This window comes from Tamandua tetradactyla, chromosome 18 (genome assembly GCF_023851605.1).
Source record: "Tamandua tetradactyla isolate mTamTet1 chromosome 18, mTamTet1.pri, whole genome shotgun sequence".
Taxonomy (NCBI): Eukaryota; Metazoa; Chordata; class Mammalia; order Pilosa; family Myrmecophagidae; genus Tamandua; species Tamandua tetradactyla.
This window is the reverse complement of record NC_135344.1, coordinates 46513320-46532647: the sequence shown is the minus strand read 5'-3', so window position 1 is coordinate 46532647 and position 19328 is coordinate 46513320. Positions and strand designations below refer to the sequence as shown.

Below are 19328 nucleotides of genomic sequence, written 5' to 3'. Positions count from 1 at the left end.
TGTCCTCGCTGGGCTTGTCCCCCTTGCTTGTATGCTACCTGGCAGGGCCATGCCGTTCATGCCGAGGCCGGCTGAGGCACAGTGTGACACCTTGCAGTCCACAGAAGGGACCTCTCAATGGTCTTGGTTTTGTTTCTACTGCTTCCATGGAAAAAAACAGGTTTTTTTTTTCTTGCAAAAGATCACATTTTTCCCAATTGAAGGAAAATCAATTTTATTTTGTAATATGTCTGACTTGCAAAGTTCCATTGCTGACCCAAGCTTGGCAGCTTCTCCAAGCTAATCCCTGATCTCTTTCTTCTGTGCTGAGCACTAGCCAGTCATCCCTGCGCTGAATCTGAGCCATTTGTTTTCGTCTTTAAATGAACAGTGAGTTAGAAGAGTTTGCTTTTAATAATGAAACACAGAAAAGACCAACGATGATAAATGAATGTTGGATTCTCCTTGTTTTATCACCCAGAAAACGGCTGCAGATGGAAAAAGGCAGGAGGTCACGGTGCTGGATTCGAAGAGAAGCAATGCTATTAATATCGGTCTGACGGTGCTGCCCCCTCCGAGAACCATCAAGATAGCCATTTTGAATTTTGATGAATATGCCTTAAACAAAGAAGGAATTGAGGTAAGAGACGCTCTGCCGGGCGTTGTTTCGTTCTGTAACACATTGCATTGTGCAGACTTTCTGTGTCCAGCGTGATTTTCTCCACGGGGTGACTTGCCATTTTCTTCTCCTCAGCCAGACTCTGAATAGCATGATTAATTCTCACGTTTTTTAAAGTTCTTGGCGGACGGGGGAGCTCACTTGGCCTTGAAGTTCAGAAATCCTCACTCTTCTGGTTCATTTACTGAGCATCTCTGACCACACTCCTCTGCCTACCCGAGAATGGAAGAAGAATTTGAAAACTTCCCAAGGAGGCTGTTAGGGTTTTCACTCACCTTGTTTCAAGTTAAATATGTTAGCAAGTGATTCAAAAGTGGGCTGTGCAACACAGGCTCACGCCTGTGTCAGTAACTTGGTCTCTGTCGTGGGACTCGTTGCGGGATGTAGAAATGCGTTTCATTTGATAAGCCGGATGGCCAGAGTGAGCTGAATCTTTAGCATTTGTTGATCCGAATGTCAAAAGGGGAGAGAAACTGGGTGACTTCGTGGTGATCAATGGCTGCGTGGAGCTACAGTTCACCCTTTTCTGCCAGGAATCCAGACCCCTCCTATGAGGCCATGCTCCCCCTTCACCGTGGGCTGATGGCCAGCTTGTAGCAGCTTGAATCTCATAATCAAATAATGGAGAAAGCGTCAACGGCGCCAGTGGCCCAGCAGAAGGATGATATAGCCTCAGGGTCTGCTGGGTCTGAGCCAGGTCTGGAGAAACTGCTTGGTGGCGTTGGGCACTGCCTGTCCCATCTTCCTGTTGGCAAAGAGCTCTGGATTCCTTTACGGCCTCCCCATAGTTGGGTTCCTTTGTGCACAGTCTTATTTGGAATACTTGAGGGTGGAGGTTGCTAATGAAGCCTTACTGCAGTGAGGGAGAGTGAACCCTCGACAGGAAAGTCAGCAGTGAGGAAGTGAGGAAGGGCTCGGGACTGCAGAGAGATACAGGCTCGCCCCAGCTCTGAGTGCGGGAGGGAGCAGTGGTGTACACGGCGGGAGGTGCGGCCTGAGACCAGCCAGCTACGTCCTCCCGTGTACTTTGAAAAGACTCGAGAAGAACTGTCTTCCTAGAGGCCCACGTGGTTCTGCTCTGACACACTCACGCTCTCAAACATACACAAACTCATAGGCTTTTTCATACACACGTTCACACACACAGACCACATCACCTGTTCCAGGAGCAGGTACAAAAAGAGAGATGCATTTCCCTCCTGGCTGGAGAGGAAGTTGACTCGAGCCTAGAGTTAGGTCAGGAGCAGAGTAGGCCAATCTATCCGGGGAGCAGCCAGGGCAGGGGAGCATAGGGCAGGAGACATAAAGGGGTGAGCATGGTAGCAGCAGACAGAGACAGAGGGGGCCAGTGGGCAGCTACCACAGCAGAAAGTGGTAGGCCAGGCTGCCAGTGGGACACCACCCTCCCACCCCCGAGAGGGGCAAGAGGACAGAAGGACAGAGGCCTGCCGTTGTGGGAGTGGGAACTGCTGAACTGGCCAGGCCAGGTATAAAGTGTTAGTAAGCCGGGAGAGACAACGTGGAGGGGACAGCATATTTGGGTGCCCTACTCCCTTACAAAAGTCATTTAGACATTGCACAAGCTTCAGATTGAAACGTAGAGATGTTTCAAATATGGCCAGGGCCAGCCTGATTGAAGAAAAAGCATGACAATTTTCCCTCCTTGCATGAAAATGGAAAAGTCCATCAAGGAAAGATTGAGTCCTTCAAGTTTTGCCTTTGTTTTTTCCTGAAATGTAGCTCTCTCTGGGTGGGGAAAATTGCAAATACAGTAAGTTACTTACATTTTTTAATGAATCGAGCCATTACATTTTCTTTTCTGACTGGTTTCTAGCTGAGCACCTGTTTTGATCCAAGAGGAAATAATGATAATAATTAGGATAGGATAATGGAGACAGGAAGAGCCACGTGGCACCAATCTGAGTGTCATAGTCTCCTTACTGTTGTCCAGGCAGGTAGGGGCAGTACAGAAATTCTCACCAAGGCCTTATGAGGCACCTGCCATTTATGTCCCCATCTCCCACGGGAGGAAAAGGAGCCCTGGCATCAGTCCATGCCCAAGGCCACAACCCGCTGAGCAGTTGAGCTGGAATATGTGCTCCAGAGCCTGAGTCCAGAATTCAGGCCATGGGCCTGGGTTTGTGTGTCAAAAAGAATGTAGGGAAGTCTGAAAAGGGAGTGAGAAGCATGCACAAGGCAACGCAGTCCAAGGGGGCTGCCAAGGGATTCTCCCCTGAGAGTAGCTGATGTATGGAACAAGTGAGAAGACGCAGGTACAGAAAACACTGGGGACTCCTTACTGAGATTATATTGTTTTGTGAGTCCTCAATAAATTCATGGTGCCGTTTAGGCACCACCACACTTGGAGTTACATTATTTTTATCAAACAGTCTTCATCTAAAGCAGGGTTTCCCAACCTCAGCACTGTTGATATTTTGAGCTAGACAGTTTTTGTTTGGTGGGCTGTCATGTTTAGCAGCATCCCTGGCCTCTACCCACTAGACGCCAGTAGCACCACTTCACTTGTGACAACCCAAAGTGTCTCCAGACATTGTCAAATGTCCCCCAGGAGCAAAAATTGCCTCAGTGAGAACCACGGCTCTAGAGACTGCCAGGGACTGTGTAGATCCCTTGTCTCTTCTCAGGCATGGCAGAGAAGGCTCGGGAATTTCAGCCTTCTTGAGAAAGTGGAATCCAGGGCACATTCGGCTGTCATATGCTGCTCTGATCGCTGATCTTAGGAATATCTGAGGCATAGATGGATGGCCAAGATCCGGGTGCTCTGAGGCCAGTCACCCAGCGCTTTTTCTCTAGGCTTGTTCAAGAGTTAAATCAAGGCTAAAAAGAGGTGATAGTTGTGTACTTACAGATCTTTGCTAACAAGATTTCCAGCTTGCACCTAAAGGACCCAGTGCCAAACTGCTTCTAGGATACAGGCACTGTAGCATGACAGCACGGCTTCATAGGGCTGTTTGAAGGTTCTGTCTACCTGAATGTGATTAAGATTATTAAATGGTGACTGAGGTTTTGCTTAGCAAGTCAGTGGTATGTATTTAGTCTTGTCACGAAAACTTGAGGGTATAGTTAACTAATTAAGGAAGTAGTTTTTTATAAGAATATTAAACTCTAGAAAATTATTTGGGGGGCATGCAGCCACGAAGTGAATAGTAGCATTAATGATATTTTCCTACATAAAATATGATCAAGTTATCACAAATGGAAGTATGGAGCACGTTCCTCTTTTTGCTTGCTTTTCTAATTTTTATGGCTTCTGTCTCTGTTCAAAGTGTCACACTATTGAATGGCTCCAAAATACCATTAATTTGGCCCAGTTTGGCTGCCAGATCTGTCAACATTCCAGAAACAAAGTTTGGCCGCAAGTACTAACTACGAACCTTTTTCAGTCAGTCTGTATTGCTCAAGCCCTGTCCGTAGGTGTCCATGCAGGTGCTGGGCCATGTGCACAGGTGAGTCTGACCGCAGGGAGCCACAGCAGGGAGCCAGAACTTCCCCATGATTTGGTTGTGTAGCTAACGCAGGCAGTTTTGCATTTCTGCCCAAAGCCCACTGGCCTGTGGAATTTGGAATAGGAAACTAGGAGGCCCTGGGTTGTTGTCCAGGTCTTCCTCTGCTGATCCAGCTTGGCCGCAAGCAAGTCATTTCATCTCTAGGTTCCATGCAATAATTTCTTTCCCTGTGCCTCACTGGGTAGTCAGGAGAATGACAGAAGATAATATCAAGGACCTTGAGAAGTGAAAAAGAAGAAAAAAAAAGTTCTTGAAGACAGTTACCTGAATGGAAAGCCATTTTCTCATGCTTGCAGACCAGGCAACCAACAGGTCTACGGACACTGACTTTCTGCTGTTTTCACCAAAATCCTTATTGTAGATTCTCAGCAAAAGCTGTGGCCAACATTCTGTTCCAAGCTCTCAGAATTAAATAATTACTTGTTTGTGGTCTCATCTGCAGGGGAATGAGAAGGCCAAACCGTATAGTTTTGGGGTTCATAAAAACAGAGACCTGCTTTTTTTTTTCTCTTAAATACCACTTTCAGTTATTAAAGTGAGTATGTTAGAGCAGTTGGAGGGAACAGTCTGAAGCATTCTTATGTATGGGTCTTGTTTGATATTTTTCTTCCTTCGAAACCAAGTGGTGATTGTGAAATCATCAATAAGTCTGCAGGCATGTAAAAGTCGACTCAAAGTTCTTCTGTATATTCATCTTCTTGTCTTGTCATCTCATGGAAAAACAGGCCATCAGCTCATAGGAGTCGCTCTGACCTGCTGTGTTACTGTCTTGCGGCTATTTTTTTTGTCTGTGATGTGTAAAAAATATAATAAACGGGCAGATGGCAACCTCATAAATCTTAACAGTGAACAAATGGTTTAAATTAGTCAGAGAAGTGAAAAACAGAAGTAAGTGATTACTTTCTCAAGGAAAAAAAGCAACACAACCCATTGCAGGAAAATGCCTTCTGAAGAAGGATAAAAAGCTTTAACAATTTTTTGTTTTGGTATTTTTGTACATAGTTAAAATGATTTGAAATGAAATACAAATTTTAGTTGAGTTGTCATCTTAAAAACTAGTTGAGTTCATATTATAGATGGATTTAAAGAGGCAACATCTGATTGAATTGTTTTGGTTATTATTTTGGGGGGGGCGCGGTGGGGGTACATGGTCTGGGAATTGAACCCTGGTCTCCCTCATGAAAGATGAGCATTCTACCACTGAACCACCTGTGCATCCATTGGTTATATATTTTAATACCATCTGTGCACACAGGTGGGCTCCATAGCCTGAACTTGCAGGGCATGGACCAAGTAGTGGGAAAGAAAAGAGCACTGTCCCTAAATATCTCCCCCAATGCTGAAATTCTACCTGTGTAACTCAGTGATAGGGACCATGAAGAAAAGGAAGTATCTGAGGGCCTTTCTAGCCTCCCCTTTGGTGACCTGACTCGGCCTAGAACACAGAACATGTCTTCAATGCAGTTTTGCATCCCTGGCTTCCGAGGAGCTACTGAGACTGCCCTACCTACAACAGTGCCATCAAAGCCAAGTCTACTCCACCCAGATACATCCTGATATGTAATCTATAATTGTGTGAACATCTGCATGGTTGGTGATTATGTTGTCAGGTGTCCAGTTTTTTATTTATTTATTTTTAATTAATATTGAGTGAAATTGACTTTTTTTGGCATACCATTCTGTGAGTTTTAAATAATGTATAGATTGATGTAATGATCATTGCAATCAGAATTTAAAACAGTCCCATCTCCCCCCAGAATTCTTGTGCTGCCCACCCTAAATGTTGGTGTGCTGGTTTGAAAGGTGGTATGTACCCTAGAAAAGCCATATTTTAATCCCAATCCCATTTTGTAAAAGTGGCCATTTCTTTTAACCCCTATTCAGTACTGTATGTTTGAAACTGTAATTAGATCATCTCCCTGAAGATGTGATTTAATCAAGAGTGGTTGTTAAACTAGATTAGGTGGAGGCATGTTTCTACCCATTTGGGTGGGTCTTGATTAATTTACTGGGATCCTATAAAAGAACGACAGGAGAGAAAGCCAGGAGATTCTGAGAGAGCAGAGAATGACATAGCCACGAGAAGCAGAGAGTCTACCAGCCCACGACCTTTGGAGGTGAAGAATGAAAACGCCTCCCGGGGAGCTTCATGAAACAGGAAGCCAGGAGAGAAGGCTAGCAGATGATACCATATTTGCCATATGCCTTTCCAGATGAAAGAGAACCCTGACTGTGTTTGCCATGTGCCTTCTCACTTGAGAGAAAAAACCCTGAACTTCATCGGCCTTCTTGAGTCAAGCTATCTTTCTCTGGATGGATACCTTTGATTAGATAGTTCAATTGACTTGTTTTAATTGGGACATTTTCTCAGCCTTAGAACTGTAAACTAGCAACTTATTAAATTCCCTTTTTTAAAAGCCATTCCATTTCTGGTATATTGCATTCTGGCAGCTAGCAGACTTGACCAGTTGGCATTTGTTTATCTATTCCCTATGACCCTGGTTTTGTCTTTTTCAGAATATCATATCAGTGGAATCACACATTATGTAACTGTCTGAGACTGCTTTCATTCAGGATGGTGTCTTTGAGATTCAGCCAAGTTGCTGTGTTTATGTATACATTGTTCTTTTTTATTGCTCAGTAGCATTCCAATGTAGGGGTGTACTACAGTTTGTTTATCTATTCACCCACTGAAAAAGACTTAGCTTCTTCCAGTTTTTTAACAATTATGAATAAAGCTGCTACAGTATTCATGTACAAGTTTTTATGTGAACGTAAGTATTTGTTTTCCTACGGTAAATACCAGGAGTGAAATTGTTGGGTCATATGGTAACTCTATATTTAACTCTTTCTGCAACTGCCAAAATGTTTTCTAGAGTTGCTATACCATTTTCCATTCTTACCACCAAGGTATGAGGATTCCAGTTGCTCAACATCCTTGTCAGAACTTAGTTTTGTCAGGATTTTTTTAAATTTAGCCATTCTAATAGGTGTGTAGGGGTATCTTATCACACATTCAATTTGCATTTCCCTAGTGGCTAATGATGTTCAGTATCTTTTCATATATTATCTGCCATCCCTATATCCTTTATGGTGCAGTATCTGTTTAATCTTTTGCACATTTTTATAAATTGTGTTGTGTGTTTTCTTATCATTTTTTGAGAGGTCTTTATGTATTCTGGACACAAATGCATGGCTAGATATGTCATTTGCAAATATTTTCTACCAGTCTATGGCTTGTCTTTTCATTCTTTTAACAGTATCTTTCACAGAGCAAAGTTTTTCATTTCTATGAAGTTCAATTTATCAATCTGTTCTTGTAAGGATCATGATATTGGTATCATGACTTAGAATTCTTTGCCTAACACTAGATTATAAAGATTTTCTTCTATATTTTCATCTAAAAGCATTACATTTTATGCTTATTTCTGTGATTCTTTTCAGTTAATTTATTTAAAGGTGTGAGGTTTAAGCTCAAATTCATTTTTTTGCGTATGGATTCCAGTTGTTCCAACAGCATTTGTTGAAAATTCTATCCTTTCTCCATTGTCTAGCCTTTTCCCCATTGTCTAAATCAGTGGGCCATATTTGTGTGGTCTGTTTCCATACTCTATTCCAGTGAACTTTGTGTCTAAGCCTTTGCTGATACCACACTGTCTTCATTACTACAGCCTTATAGTGGGTCTCAAAATCAGGAAATGTGATTCCTGCAAGGTTATTCCTTTTCAACATTGCTATGGCTGTTATAATTCCTTTGCCTTACCATATAAATTTTAGAACAAGCTTGTCTACATCTACAAAAAATCATGCTGGATTTTTATTGGAATTGAGTTCAATCTGTACAATTTAACAGCTTGACTATGTTGAGTCCTTTGATCTATAAATGCAACATATCTCTCCAATTTTATAGATCTTCTATGACTACTTTCATCAGCATTTTCTAGTTTTCAGCACAGATCCTACACATGATTTGTTAAATCTATACCTAAGTATTTCATTGTAAATAGTATTTTTAAATTGAGTTTCTAACTGTCCATTATCAATATATAGAAATAAAATTGATTTGGGGTATTTACCTTATATCATCATTAAACTCATTTACTTGTTTTAGGAATTTTTTTTTTGGTGGATTTTTTACAGTTTTCTATATAGACAATCACATAATCTACAAATAGGGACAGTTTTTACTTTTTCCTTTCCAGTCTGTCTTATTTCATTTACATGCCTCTCAAGGGTTTCTAGTACCATATTAAGTAGGAATGACATAAGTGGATAGCCTTGCCTTGTTCTCAGTCTTACAGGGAAAGCATTTGGTCTGTCATCCTTAAGTATGATGTTAGCTGTAGAGCTTTTTTGTATTTGTAGGGTTTTTTTTTGTCATTTATCATAAATGAATTGAGAGTTAACTGAGAGTTTTTAATCATTGAATTTTTATCAATTCAATGTTTTTTTTTTCTATCAGTTGAAATGATTATGTGATTTCCTTATTCAAACTCTTAATCTTGTGGGTTATATTGATTGATTTTTGTATATTGAAACAACCCACATTGCATTCTCACAATAAATCCCATTTGGTTGTGGTTATATTTTATGTGTCTTAATTTGCTTATATTTTGTGATATTTGTAAAATTTAAATATTTTGTTGAGGATTTTACAACTAGGTTCATCAGGAATATTGATCTAAAGTTCTCTTTTCTTGTACTGCCTTTGTCTAGTTTTTGCACTGAGGTGATTGCCATCTCACGAACCCAGTTAAGAAGTATTCTCTCACTTGTTTAAGTTCAGATCACAGGTTCCAAGGTGCCCTCTGTCAGCTTCGTTTCATGCACACACATACCTTAGGGGTGATTCCAGGAATTCTTAAACAATTTTATGTATTGCTTTCCCAAGCTCTTCCTTTTCTGTGATTTTCCCAATACTTTCTGGTTCTATGAGGCTTACCTTTTTGGTCCTCCAGCTGGAAGTTGGACTCTCGTTATCTCACTTTACTATAAGCCTTTTGTGACTATATCCATGCCTGAGGCCAAAAAGAACAGAGAAAGGGAAAAAAGTTATGGGGATTTGCCCCACCCTTTTGGGACCAAAGCTCTTTCCCCTTCCTCAGAGTTTTGGGTGCCTGCCTCTATTAGGTCACTTCTCTGTTGCTGCCAAGAGACTCCTTTCCCACTCCGCAAGTTGGAACTAGAGGGTTCCCCGGGAGTGCTCTCTGTCTTAACTTGCTGCCTCCTTTGAGGTTTGGGCTGCTAGGAGCCCAGGCTGGGGAATACCAGAGGAAAAATGGTCACCTCGCAGCTATTTGGTTGTACTTCCATTTCTAGTCTTCTTCCCCAGTCCACCACCACCGTTCACTCAAACAGCTGCCCATGCACGCTGTGCGGGTTTTAGTGTTGCGTTCCATGCGAGAAGCAGGTTGGGATGGACTTATTCCATCTCATCTGGAAATGGAACTCCTTCCCACTTTTTATCCAGATGTTTGCCATTGTACAGTGACCACAGCCACATAAAATTAATGAATTAACATTAATTACTGAAAATCACGGCACAATATGTGTTTCTGTGCTTTCATGGAAGAGAAGGAGAAATGGGAGAGAAAAAAGGTATACTACCACAAATGGGGTGATATATGAAGTGTCATATCTTGGGAATTTTTGCCTTTGTTTAAAATGTTGTCACTAAGAAATTTGAGCCTATAAAAATCTTAATCATTCCGATATCTTTTTGCCTTCCCTGCCTTCCATGATTAATTTTTACTAAAAGCAAATAAAATTTATATATTTTTGGCTAGTAGGTAGGTATTGCTTTTTATAAATACCATAACCAGTTTTTCCTCAACCAGACTTGAGTCTGATATTATTTGAAGTGTTATTTCTATATATGTTTTGAAATATAGGTAAAATGATGAAAATATGAACTATGCCTATGTACAAAAATCAATCTGAGTTCTTAGAAATGGTTAATTTCTATAAACTCTTAAGTAAATCCGTGAGAAGTGCTTGGAAAACATATATTCACATTTATTTCCTTTTCCCTGTTCTCTAATCTTTTCTCTCATTCTTTCAACTTTCTCCCATCTCCCATCGCCCTGTCTTGCTGAATTAGTTACCTAGGGCTGCCATAACAAAGTACCACAAACCTGGTGGCTTAAAAGACAGAAATGTATTATTGTCTCACAGTTCTGGAGACTAGAAGTCTGAAATCAAATGTGTTGGCAGGGCCTTGGTCCTCTGACACCTGTAGGGAGAGCCTTGCCTTCTCTGTCCCAGATTCTGACATTTGCCAGCAATCTGGGGTTTCCTTGCCTTGGTGTTGCAACACTTCAGTCTCTGCCTCAGTCATAACATGGCTTTCTCCTCTTTGTTTGTGTGTCCAAACTTACCCCTCCTTATTAGGACACTTGACTTCATCTTAACTAATCACATCATCAGAGACACTATATCCAAATAAGGTCACATCCATGGGATGAGGTTAGGACTTAAACGTATTTTTTTTTGGAGACACAATTCAACCCATAATACTTGCCTAGAATGTCTTTCAGGTGCAAGACCCCTCAAACCTTGGGCAAGTCTCTTAAGTTATTTATGAAACAGGAGAAAATTAAAAGAGAAAGAGAAAAAAAGTAATTTTAGACCAAATGAATGCAAATGTAGATGCTTCATAGAGTTTTCCATCTCTAAAGTATATTTGATTTTCAACAGCATGACACCTATATCTCATAAAACACTGACATCAGAATATCTCTACTACCTGGTTGAAAAATTGCAATAGGATCTGAAAACATAAAAGTGGTGGGATAGGATCTATCACTGAGAGAAAATAGACTGTTATCCCATCTTTCCAGAAAATTCTAACCATGATTCCCACTGACGAGGAGAAGCAGAAGATCCAGGAAGCTCAGCTGGCCAACCCTGAAGTGCCCCTGGGTAGTGCAGAGCAGTTCCTGCTCACGCTGTCCTCCATCAGCGAGCTCTCTGCGCGGCTCCACCTCTGGGCCTTCAAGATGGATTATGAAACTACAGAAAAGGTAAGCACCCAGTAAGAAGGGCAGCCATTCTTTCTTCCTCCTTGCTGAGAAAGTCATTTTTTTATTGAAGGTAGGATGTATCACTCTTGAAGGCACTATTTGAAGGGTGAGTTGATTATGATACGCTTGTGTATCCTAAGTCATGACAGCCTATAAAGGCTGGGGGTTATTCTAAAATCTGCCTCACACCAGCCTTAGACACTTGATTGTGAGCACCAGATGACTAGTAAAAAAAAAAAAAAACAAATAAAAAACTATTTAATATTTTTTAAACTCTATGCTTATTGTAGAAAATTTGAAAAATACAGAAAAGCACAATATAGAAAATCACCCATAATCTTTCCACATGCTATTCACTCTGATGATTATTATGAGAACATATTTGCAGTAGAGAGCTGAGGATGAAACAGATTGCAAGAGGGTGAAGGGAGAATAGAAGAAAAGGGACCTTGACAGCGAAGGGGATAGGGGAGCTCATCCTGAGTAGAAAGTGGAGGAAACAGATTCTTCTCTGGAACTGGGACACTGAGTGTTTTTGCAGGCTGGGCAGAAGGAACCAATGGAGAGGAAAAAGAAGAGTTGGAAGACTGATTTATTAGCGTAGGTACAGAGGCTGCATGGTCTCCATCTTCCTGAAAGGAAGGTAGCAAGGTCCTATGCTGAGGGCCAGATAGGTGGTGGTAGGTTTGGGGTTTCAGGAGGGAACTATTGCATTTACCTCATTAGGGAATCAACCAGAGATAAGACATAGGTCTACTGAAATGACTGGCTTGACTTGGTCACAAACCTGTCAGCATTTTCAGGTGACTTTCTCTAGCAAAGCAAGGTAACATCTTAGAGAAAATAGATTATTGGGTCAGCCTCAGTTGTGGGTTAGCAGGGCCAGACTGGCAGAAGCTAGGCTGGAGAGACAGAAGTGAAACCTGCGAGCCTTGGCTCCAGGCTGGGGAAGAGCCTCGGTTGGGACAGGCTAGAGAGTGCCTAGAGGAGAGCTTGGGTGATTTAGGGATAGCGAGGCCACAGCTTCCAGTGTCATCTGCATGGAAGCAGAAGGGGGAAGAAGAAGACTGCAGTCCAGATTCTGAAGGAGCAGTTGAAGGAAGAGTGTCATAGGAATCAGCCATGGTCAGGAGAGAGAAAGGGGAGGGTTTGGCCTAAGGGTCCTGCCTGGGCTTGAGTGATGGGCAGGAATGGGAGAAAGAGCATTTGCCACATGAGCACAAGCTCCTTTAACCACAGCTGGACCTCTGACTTCTGCTGGAGAGGTTTTGGGGGTTAAGCAGACTCCCTGCTGCCTCATGGCACTTTGCACATCTGAGAACAAATGCCTGTCATGTGGGGTCACCTTGAAAAGAAATGAAAAATCAGAATAAGACCAAAATGTACATTTGTTATTTTTTTCTAATTTTTTTTTTTAACTGAAAGGAAGTAGCAGAACCACTTTTGGACCTGAAGGAAGGAATAGACCAGTTGGAGAACAATAAAACCTTGGGCTTTATCCTGTCTACTCTGTTAGCCATTGGGAACTTTCTAAATGGAACTAATGTAAGTCCTTCTCATCCCTTTTCCTCCTACCTTTTTTTTTTTTTTAATCACAAAACCTCATTTTGTTGGAGGTTATACCTCCAGTTCTCCAAAGCACTATCAAACAATTTTGCATCTTCTTGCTGAAAAATCAGCATGGGATTTTGTCCTTAAAATATCAGGGCCTATTTATTTGAACTTGTATCTTGCTATAAATGAGCAAACTGTGGAAAATGAGTGCACTATTCTTTGCAAAGCTTGGCTACTCTCAAATTGACAGTGGGGATATTTTCTTTTATTCTGGAGGTTTTATTTTTTTTTTTCAGCTTATCACTAAAATATTTGTGCTTGTATGCATTCTGATACTTAAAAAAAATAAGACAGCTTTTAAATTTGGCTTAGCTTTGGCTAAGAAGTAGAAAAACAGCAGGGCAAGGGAAGAAAGAAGCAGCATATACCCAGGTGACAGAGACCCAGCCCTGCAGCCCACTGCTTAAGGCTGGAGCCCTGGAATGTGAAAGGGCTGCAGACTCATTTTGTGTTCAGTGAGGCTGGTCCATGTGTAACCAGCTAAGGATAATGGAGCATGTGGCCTGAGGAACTTCGGTTGCAGAAAAACTAAATATTGGGTTACAACTGCAGGGCATTGATTCTAACCATGGTAGGTTTGTGTCCTCCCAAAAGCCTGCTTAAAACCAGTTCTTCCCATCTTTTGTTTAATGTTTACCAAACAGGCCAAAGCATTTGAGTTAAGCTACCTCGAGAAGGTTCCAGAAGTCAAAGACACAGTGCACAAGCAGTCGCTTCTCCACCATGTGTGCACCATGGTGGTGGAAAACTTCCCAGACAGCTCCGACCTGTACTCGGAGATTGGGGCCATCACCAGGTCAGCCAAGGTAGGTCTGTGGATCTAGAGGAGTAGGCCATGCCATTGCCTCAGATACTGGATCTTTATCAGTCCTCTCTGAGGAACACATGCTTTTAAGTAGAGCATTCAAGTGCTGCCTGCATTTCCTGCTCTAGAGAGTTTGCAGACCTGATTCGTTCCATGCCATTTCTAATGAATTTTTCAGACCCTTTTCCTATCTCTGGTTCTCTGTCAGATTCTTTCCTACTGAGGTAGATACGGCAGCCTGCCCTCCCAGTCATGACTGCTGCATCTACTCTTGGGCAGTGTTACTTGCCAATCAGGATTCTCCAAAACATCACAACTCCACAGCTTGTTTTAGGTGGGCAGAAATGTCGAGACGTTATTTTGTTCCTCCTATGCCTTGCACAGGACCCTGAGTGAGGTGTGGAACAAAGAAATGGGGTTTGTGCCTGCCTGTGCATCTCACAGACGGGCCGTTCCTAAGACCTCGTGCACAGGGAAGGCTGCTGTGGGGCTGTAAATACTACAAAGCATTGGCCCCTCAGCTGTGAACTCATAAATTTAGTATGGAGTTGATTTCTTCGTGAGCTTATGGCTTATTAGAAAAGAGAGGGATTGTAGTCACGCCAACACTGGAGCCTGTGAAAGTCCTGGGAACAACGGGAAACTCAGCTGGGAGGGATTTAAACAGAGCTGAGGAGCCAGTCCAATCTGGAGTAAACTTCTGGAAACACACCCAGGCTGGGGAGTGGCTTCCGAAATCAGAAAGACTTAACTTCAAGTATCATTGGCATCTAGCATGCACAGAGGAGAGAACGAGTGGCAGATGGAGGCAGGAAGGGTTGGTTTGGGGTTTTGCTATGGTCTCCTTCAAGGAGACTTCCCTCTGCCCTGCCCTGAGAACTGGAAGCTCCTTCACCTGTCTTGTGAGCAGCTGCTATACTCAAATGGAGGGGGCATTAGACCCTACGGTTTTGAAGGGAGTAACAAAGGTTTTGTGACATTTTCTTAAAACACCACACTACTCATAGCATATGCGTTCCACTGCACATTTTTCTCACAGCCCCTATTCTCATCCCTGAGTTGTCCCCCAGCATCCCAGACTGACTTGATAAGACTTGGCTTTACTTCCCAGCACAGCCTGCCTGGCTTCCTGCACACAGAAAGGGGCCCAGTGGAGCAATCCTCAGGAGAGGCCTGCCTTCTCATAACCAAGGGCCGGACTTTCTCATTGGGTGGGATCTTCTTAGGATAAACCTAGGCATGATAGTTTAGAACTTAGGCTCTGGACCCAGAGAGACCTGGGTTCAAATCCCACCTCACCACTTAGCAGCTGTGTGGCTCTTCACACATTACCCACTGTGTGCTTCCATTTCTCACCTGTGAAGTGGGACTGGTAATAGAGTCTGAGCTTGTAACTTTATTGTGGAGACCAGACTATGTGTGCCTTCCAGGCTGAGCATGGTGCCTGGGTGCATTTACCCCAGTGGGCAGCCAGCTGAGAGAGCTTTCTAGGCCTTCCGGAGAGGTGCCACATTAAGCTCAACCCTTCTCCCACATTTCCACCAAAGCCCAACCCCTGGCTTCTGTTGGCAGCATGGTTGCTCTCATCTGCACAGGTGAGGGTTCACCTTGGACTTTCTCCTTCCAACTCCCTCCCTTGCTTGTGTCTTCCCTGCTGTCCTGTGTGCACTGAGCAAGCAACAGCTGGTTTGAGTGCACAGAGCTGCTCTGTCCGTGTTGGAGGTGAATTATTTTAGCAAGACCGAGGGAGCTACCAGATGCAAACGAGGACAGATTCAAAGAGTTAGGGCTCTACCAGTTACTTTACTCAGTTCTGCTTGGCCTGAAGCCTCCTCAGCCTCCTGACACTGCTTACCAATCCAGGCCATTTGGGTCCTCTTCCAGCCTTGTTCTTCGAGCTGCACAGTCCTTTCTTGCCTAAATTTGCATTCCTTTTACCCTCGGTCTGAAGACCAAATCCTTTTTTGTTTGTTTTCAGTTCCATAGTGGGGAAAGGTGAGTCCCTTTCTATCTGGTCCCAGAATTCCTTTGAACTTCAGACAAATTCATTTTCTTCAAAGTCCCAAGAAGCCCCTACTTTCCTGAATCCCAGAGGTCTGCCTAAACTTGTCTCCTTTTTGGCTCTGTAGGACCCAAGGGATCCAAGACACATGATATCCTCACTGGCCTCTGGCCATCCACTGTGCCCAGCATGTCTTCATCCTGTTTTATGCCACAGTGTCTCTCACAGGCTCGAGCTTTGTTCATTTGATCCCTCTGTTGTCCTGAGGGTAGGGTTGGAAGTCTGGGGTCACTCCAGCAAGTCACCTGTGGGACATCATATCTAGACTCTGCCCTCATGACCACAGTCTTTGGCATCTTGGCCATAGCAGCTTACTTGCACACAGCTCCTCTTTCTCCTGACTTTTAACTCCCTTACTCTTGTCCTTTCCTGCCACCTCTCATTCTACATGTACCCCAGTCCCTTCCCTCCAGCTCCCTGTATGTCTGTTGATCTATTTCTTCCTCCCCTCCTATCCTTTTCAATTTTTTCCCCTACCCCACATCTCCCTCCATTAAATATGATCCTCAAGTACATTTTTTCATGACTAACTCTGATTCACATAATTTTTAGTATTGAAATTCTATAAAAGAATTAGCTTCAGAAAACCTCATCTCAGGCCACTTCACTCAATCCAAACTATCTGTACTTCCCTGAGTACACAGCAAGTGCTACGTTATGTGTTCTTTGCACACGTGGCTTGCCTTGCTGGCAAGACCCCCTCCCCCAACAGACAGACAGACAGGCACACACGCACAGAGAAGCATGCATGCACATGCATACACACACACATGCAGAATGCTGGTGAGTTTTGCACATCCTTCAGTGCTTGATGATTACTTGTCAAAATGAAGAGCCTCCTTGAAAAACTTGCTCTCATGTCTTTGTGTTCTTAGTGGATGTATGGGGACTGGTGTACACTAGTTTCTTCATGAGTATTGGTTGAATGAATGAATTTGTCATTGAATAAAATGATTTGCCACCAGTGTAAAAGGGATCTTCATGAAAAAAAGCTGGCTGGCCCTAGCATATCAGAGCCATGTATGTCTATGGTGTGTTCCTCCACACAAGTGAAATAGATCTTTGAAGAACAAGAGTGCTGTGAAAACTTTTACAAGACAGCCACTCAGTTCATCTTGTACTAGTGTTCCTTGAAGTCACATATTAATTTATAGTTCACAAAGACTTTCCTAAGACTTCTTTCCAAATAATGGCAAAAAAAAAAAAATAGGTGACACTTTTGTTGGGTTTATTTGGAGAAAAGTTATATCATAAAATAATTTGATGTTAAGGTAATGACAAATACATGTGTGTGATTTTTAGGCAGTAACGATGTTTATGTTTCAAGATGTAAATTTGGTTTTGATGTTTGTTTCTTCCCGGAGGCAGTCAAGTTCGCAGTTCAGGTTGGGGTCCGGTTGTTTCAGCACATTTGCAGTGTTCGCTCTCTGATTTTCAGGTTGACTTTGATCAACTTCATGATAATTTATGTCAGATGGAGAGAAGATGCAAAGCTTCATGGGATCACCTCAAGGCAATTGCAAAACATGAAATGAAACCAGTTTTAAAACAACGAATGTCAGAATTCCTAAAAGACTGTGCAGAGCGAATTATAATTTTAAAGATTGTCCATAGACGAATAATTAACAGGTAAGTGGATCAAGGAACTTATGTATATCCTTACAATGACATGTTGACAGTATTGTGTAAACCAAGATCTGAAGGTTAACTTTGCAAAAATTTTGCTATAAATTCTTGGTAGGCAATAATACACTTCGGGTGCAGATGTTTAACGATTTCATGGGCACTTAAGTTTTCTTACACACACACATACAACAATATAATGCCGTTGAATCTTGAAGTCGGAAGGAACCTAGGAGATAATTTGACCCTAAAATTCCACTTGATCAGGAATTGCATTTATTAAAAGTCAATAAACTGACAAATTGAGCCCGCATTTCTCCATCTATTTGAACAATTTACCTACAGTGAGCACACTCCCTTGTGAGCCAGCTCTATTTGTTAGAGACCTTCTCTGCTATACGATCTGAAATCTGCCCTCTAAGAACCTTCAAACTGGTAGATCCTCTGCTGGACGCTTCTGCCCCACAGCCAGTCTGGGGCAGGCCTGGGATCCACTGCATAGCCATCCTCTGGACCGGCTGTCCTCAGAATCACAGGATCCAGGAGAGCACTGCAATGCACAGCAGTGGTGGGCAGGCCTTACTCTGTGTGGGAAAGCTCAGTGGCTGGTCAGGGAAATTCTATATCTGTGAGTGGTGGCTGCCCTGGGACTAAAACCCAGTTTTCTAACCTCCCAGGCCTGGGCATCTCCTACCGCATGCCACTGTTTTCTTTTCCTTTGCTTCATCATAGAAGATGGTTGTTGGACCCTTGCTCTGGCCTCTGGGGTCTGCATGCTCTTTCCTGGGCCTTACAGCTTGGTGGCCAGGTGTACGGGCCACACGGCCCTGTAGACTGCGGTCTACCTGGAGCAGGTGCACTGACAACAGACCCTTTTGAACAAGACCACTCTCTAGTTCTGCTCGTGGAGCCCGCCCAGAGGCCTTGGTGTAGACGCTCGTGCTGAGCTTGGGATCCCGGACCAGCAGGCCTTTCCCAGGATGCAGGGGACCCTGGCCTCTGCTGGGGCACTTTAGTTGTTGTTGTTGTCTTGTTTTGTTTTTGTAAACAAATATGTGCGATTTTCACTTATTCCTGTATGGTTCATGTTTTTAGTGTTTTATTTTTGTCCCTCTCCTTCACCTTCCTTGAGCTCATCCAGAACTTTAAAAAACCTAACTCTCATCTAATGCATGAGCCTCTCCCGGCCAGTGTCCTTTGCTGCCTTGGTAGTCTTACTTCCTGGGTCTTGATCCAGACTCTGAGGATAATTTTAAAATACCAGACAGGACAGGATAAAGAACAGAACCTTCCCTTCAGATTAACAACTATTACTAATCAGGACTTTTGGAATTTAGCTGTTCAACTATAAATCCCCTAATTGTGACCTCGTAGCGACCTCTGTATAGAAATAAATTTTAAGAGATTTTGACAGATTTCTTACTGAAATCAAAGTGCACTATGCTTTTACTATGGTTGAAAAGGGGAGGCAGGGAATGAGTTGGTTTGGCCCTCCATACTTTGTATGATCTAAACAACTGCCAGCTTTAAAGAAACAACTAAAATAAACAAATAGTTTCCATTTGGAATGTCAGGAAACCAGAGTAATTTTATGAATGTCTTGTAAAGCTGTTGTGTTTGATCACAATAACCATTTTATCCCAAACATGAAAGCTGGTTTTGGGTGATGTGGCTATACCTTAGCCGTAATCCATCTGCTCACATTGTCCCATGCTTCTTAATGGTCATTCCTGTCTGACCTGAATCCTTTCCCAGTGGGAAATCACTGTTGTTATGGTGGGAAGTTAAAGAGGCCTGGCCAAAGGGAATTCCCATGGTGGCCAATCCAGGATATTGGAAGCACAGAACCCTGGGTTCCAATGAAGTCTTTAGCAGGAGCATAAAACTGATTGAAGTGGGGATATCTTGCTGAAGCGAGGATGGGGTCTTAGAAACCCTGTGGCTGTGCTCTGCTTCCCCCTGCCCCACCATTCCCCAGGAGCCTGTCCTTGGGCTGCTGTGATCCAGCATATTCATT

General features: G+C 42.9%; 1 protein-coding gene across 4 annotated transcripts in view; it reads left to right on the top strand.

Moving 5' to 3' along the window:
* FHOD3 (formin homology 2 domain containing 3) overlaps positions 1-19328 on the top strand; it is a 511807-nt gene that overhangs the window by 464828 nt on the left and 27651 nt on the right. For all 4 annotated transcript variants that reach the window (XM_077135588.1, XM_077135589.1, XM_077135590.1 and 1 more), the window contains 5 exons: positions 461-619; positions 11025-11207; positions 12633-12752; positions 13466-13627; positions 17127-17317. In XM_077135588.1, the coding sequence (XP_076991703.1) occupies positions 461-619; positions 11025-11207; positions 12633-12752; positions 13466-13627; positions 17127-17317 (815 nt within the window). The remainder of the gene's footprint in view (positions 1-460; positions 620-11024; positions 11208-12632; positions 12753-13465; positions 13628-17126; positions 17318-19328) is intronic.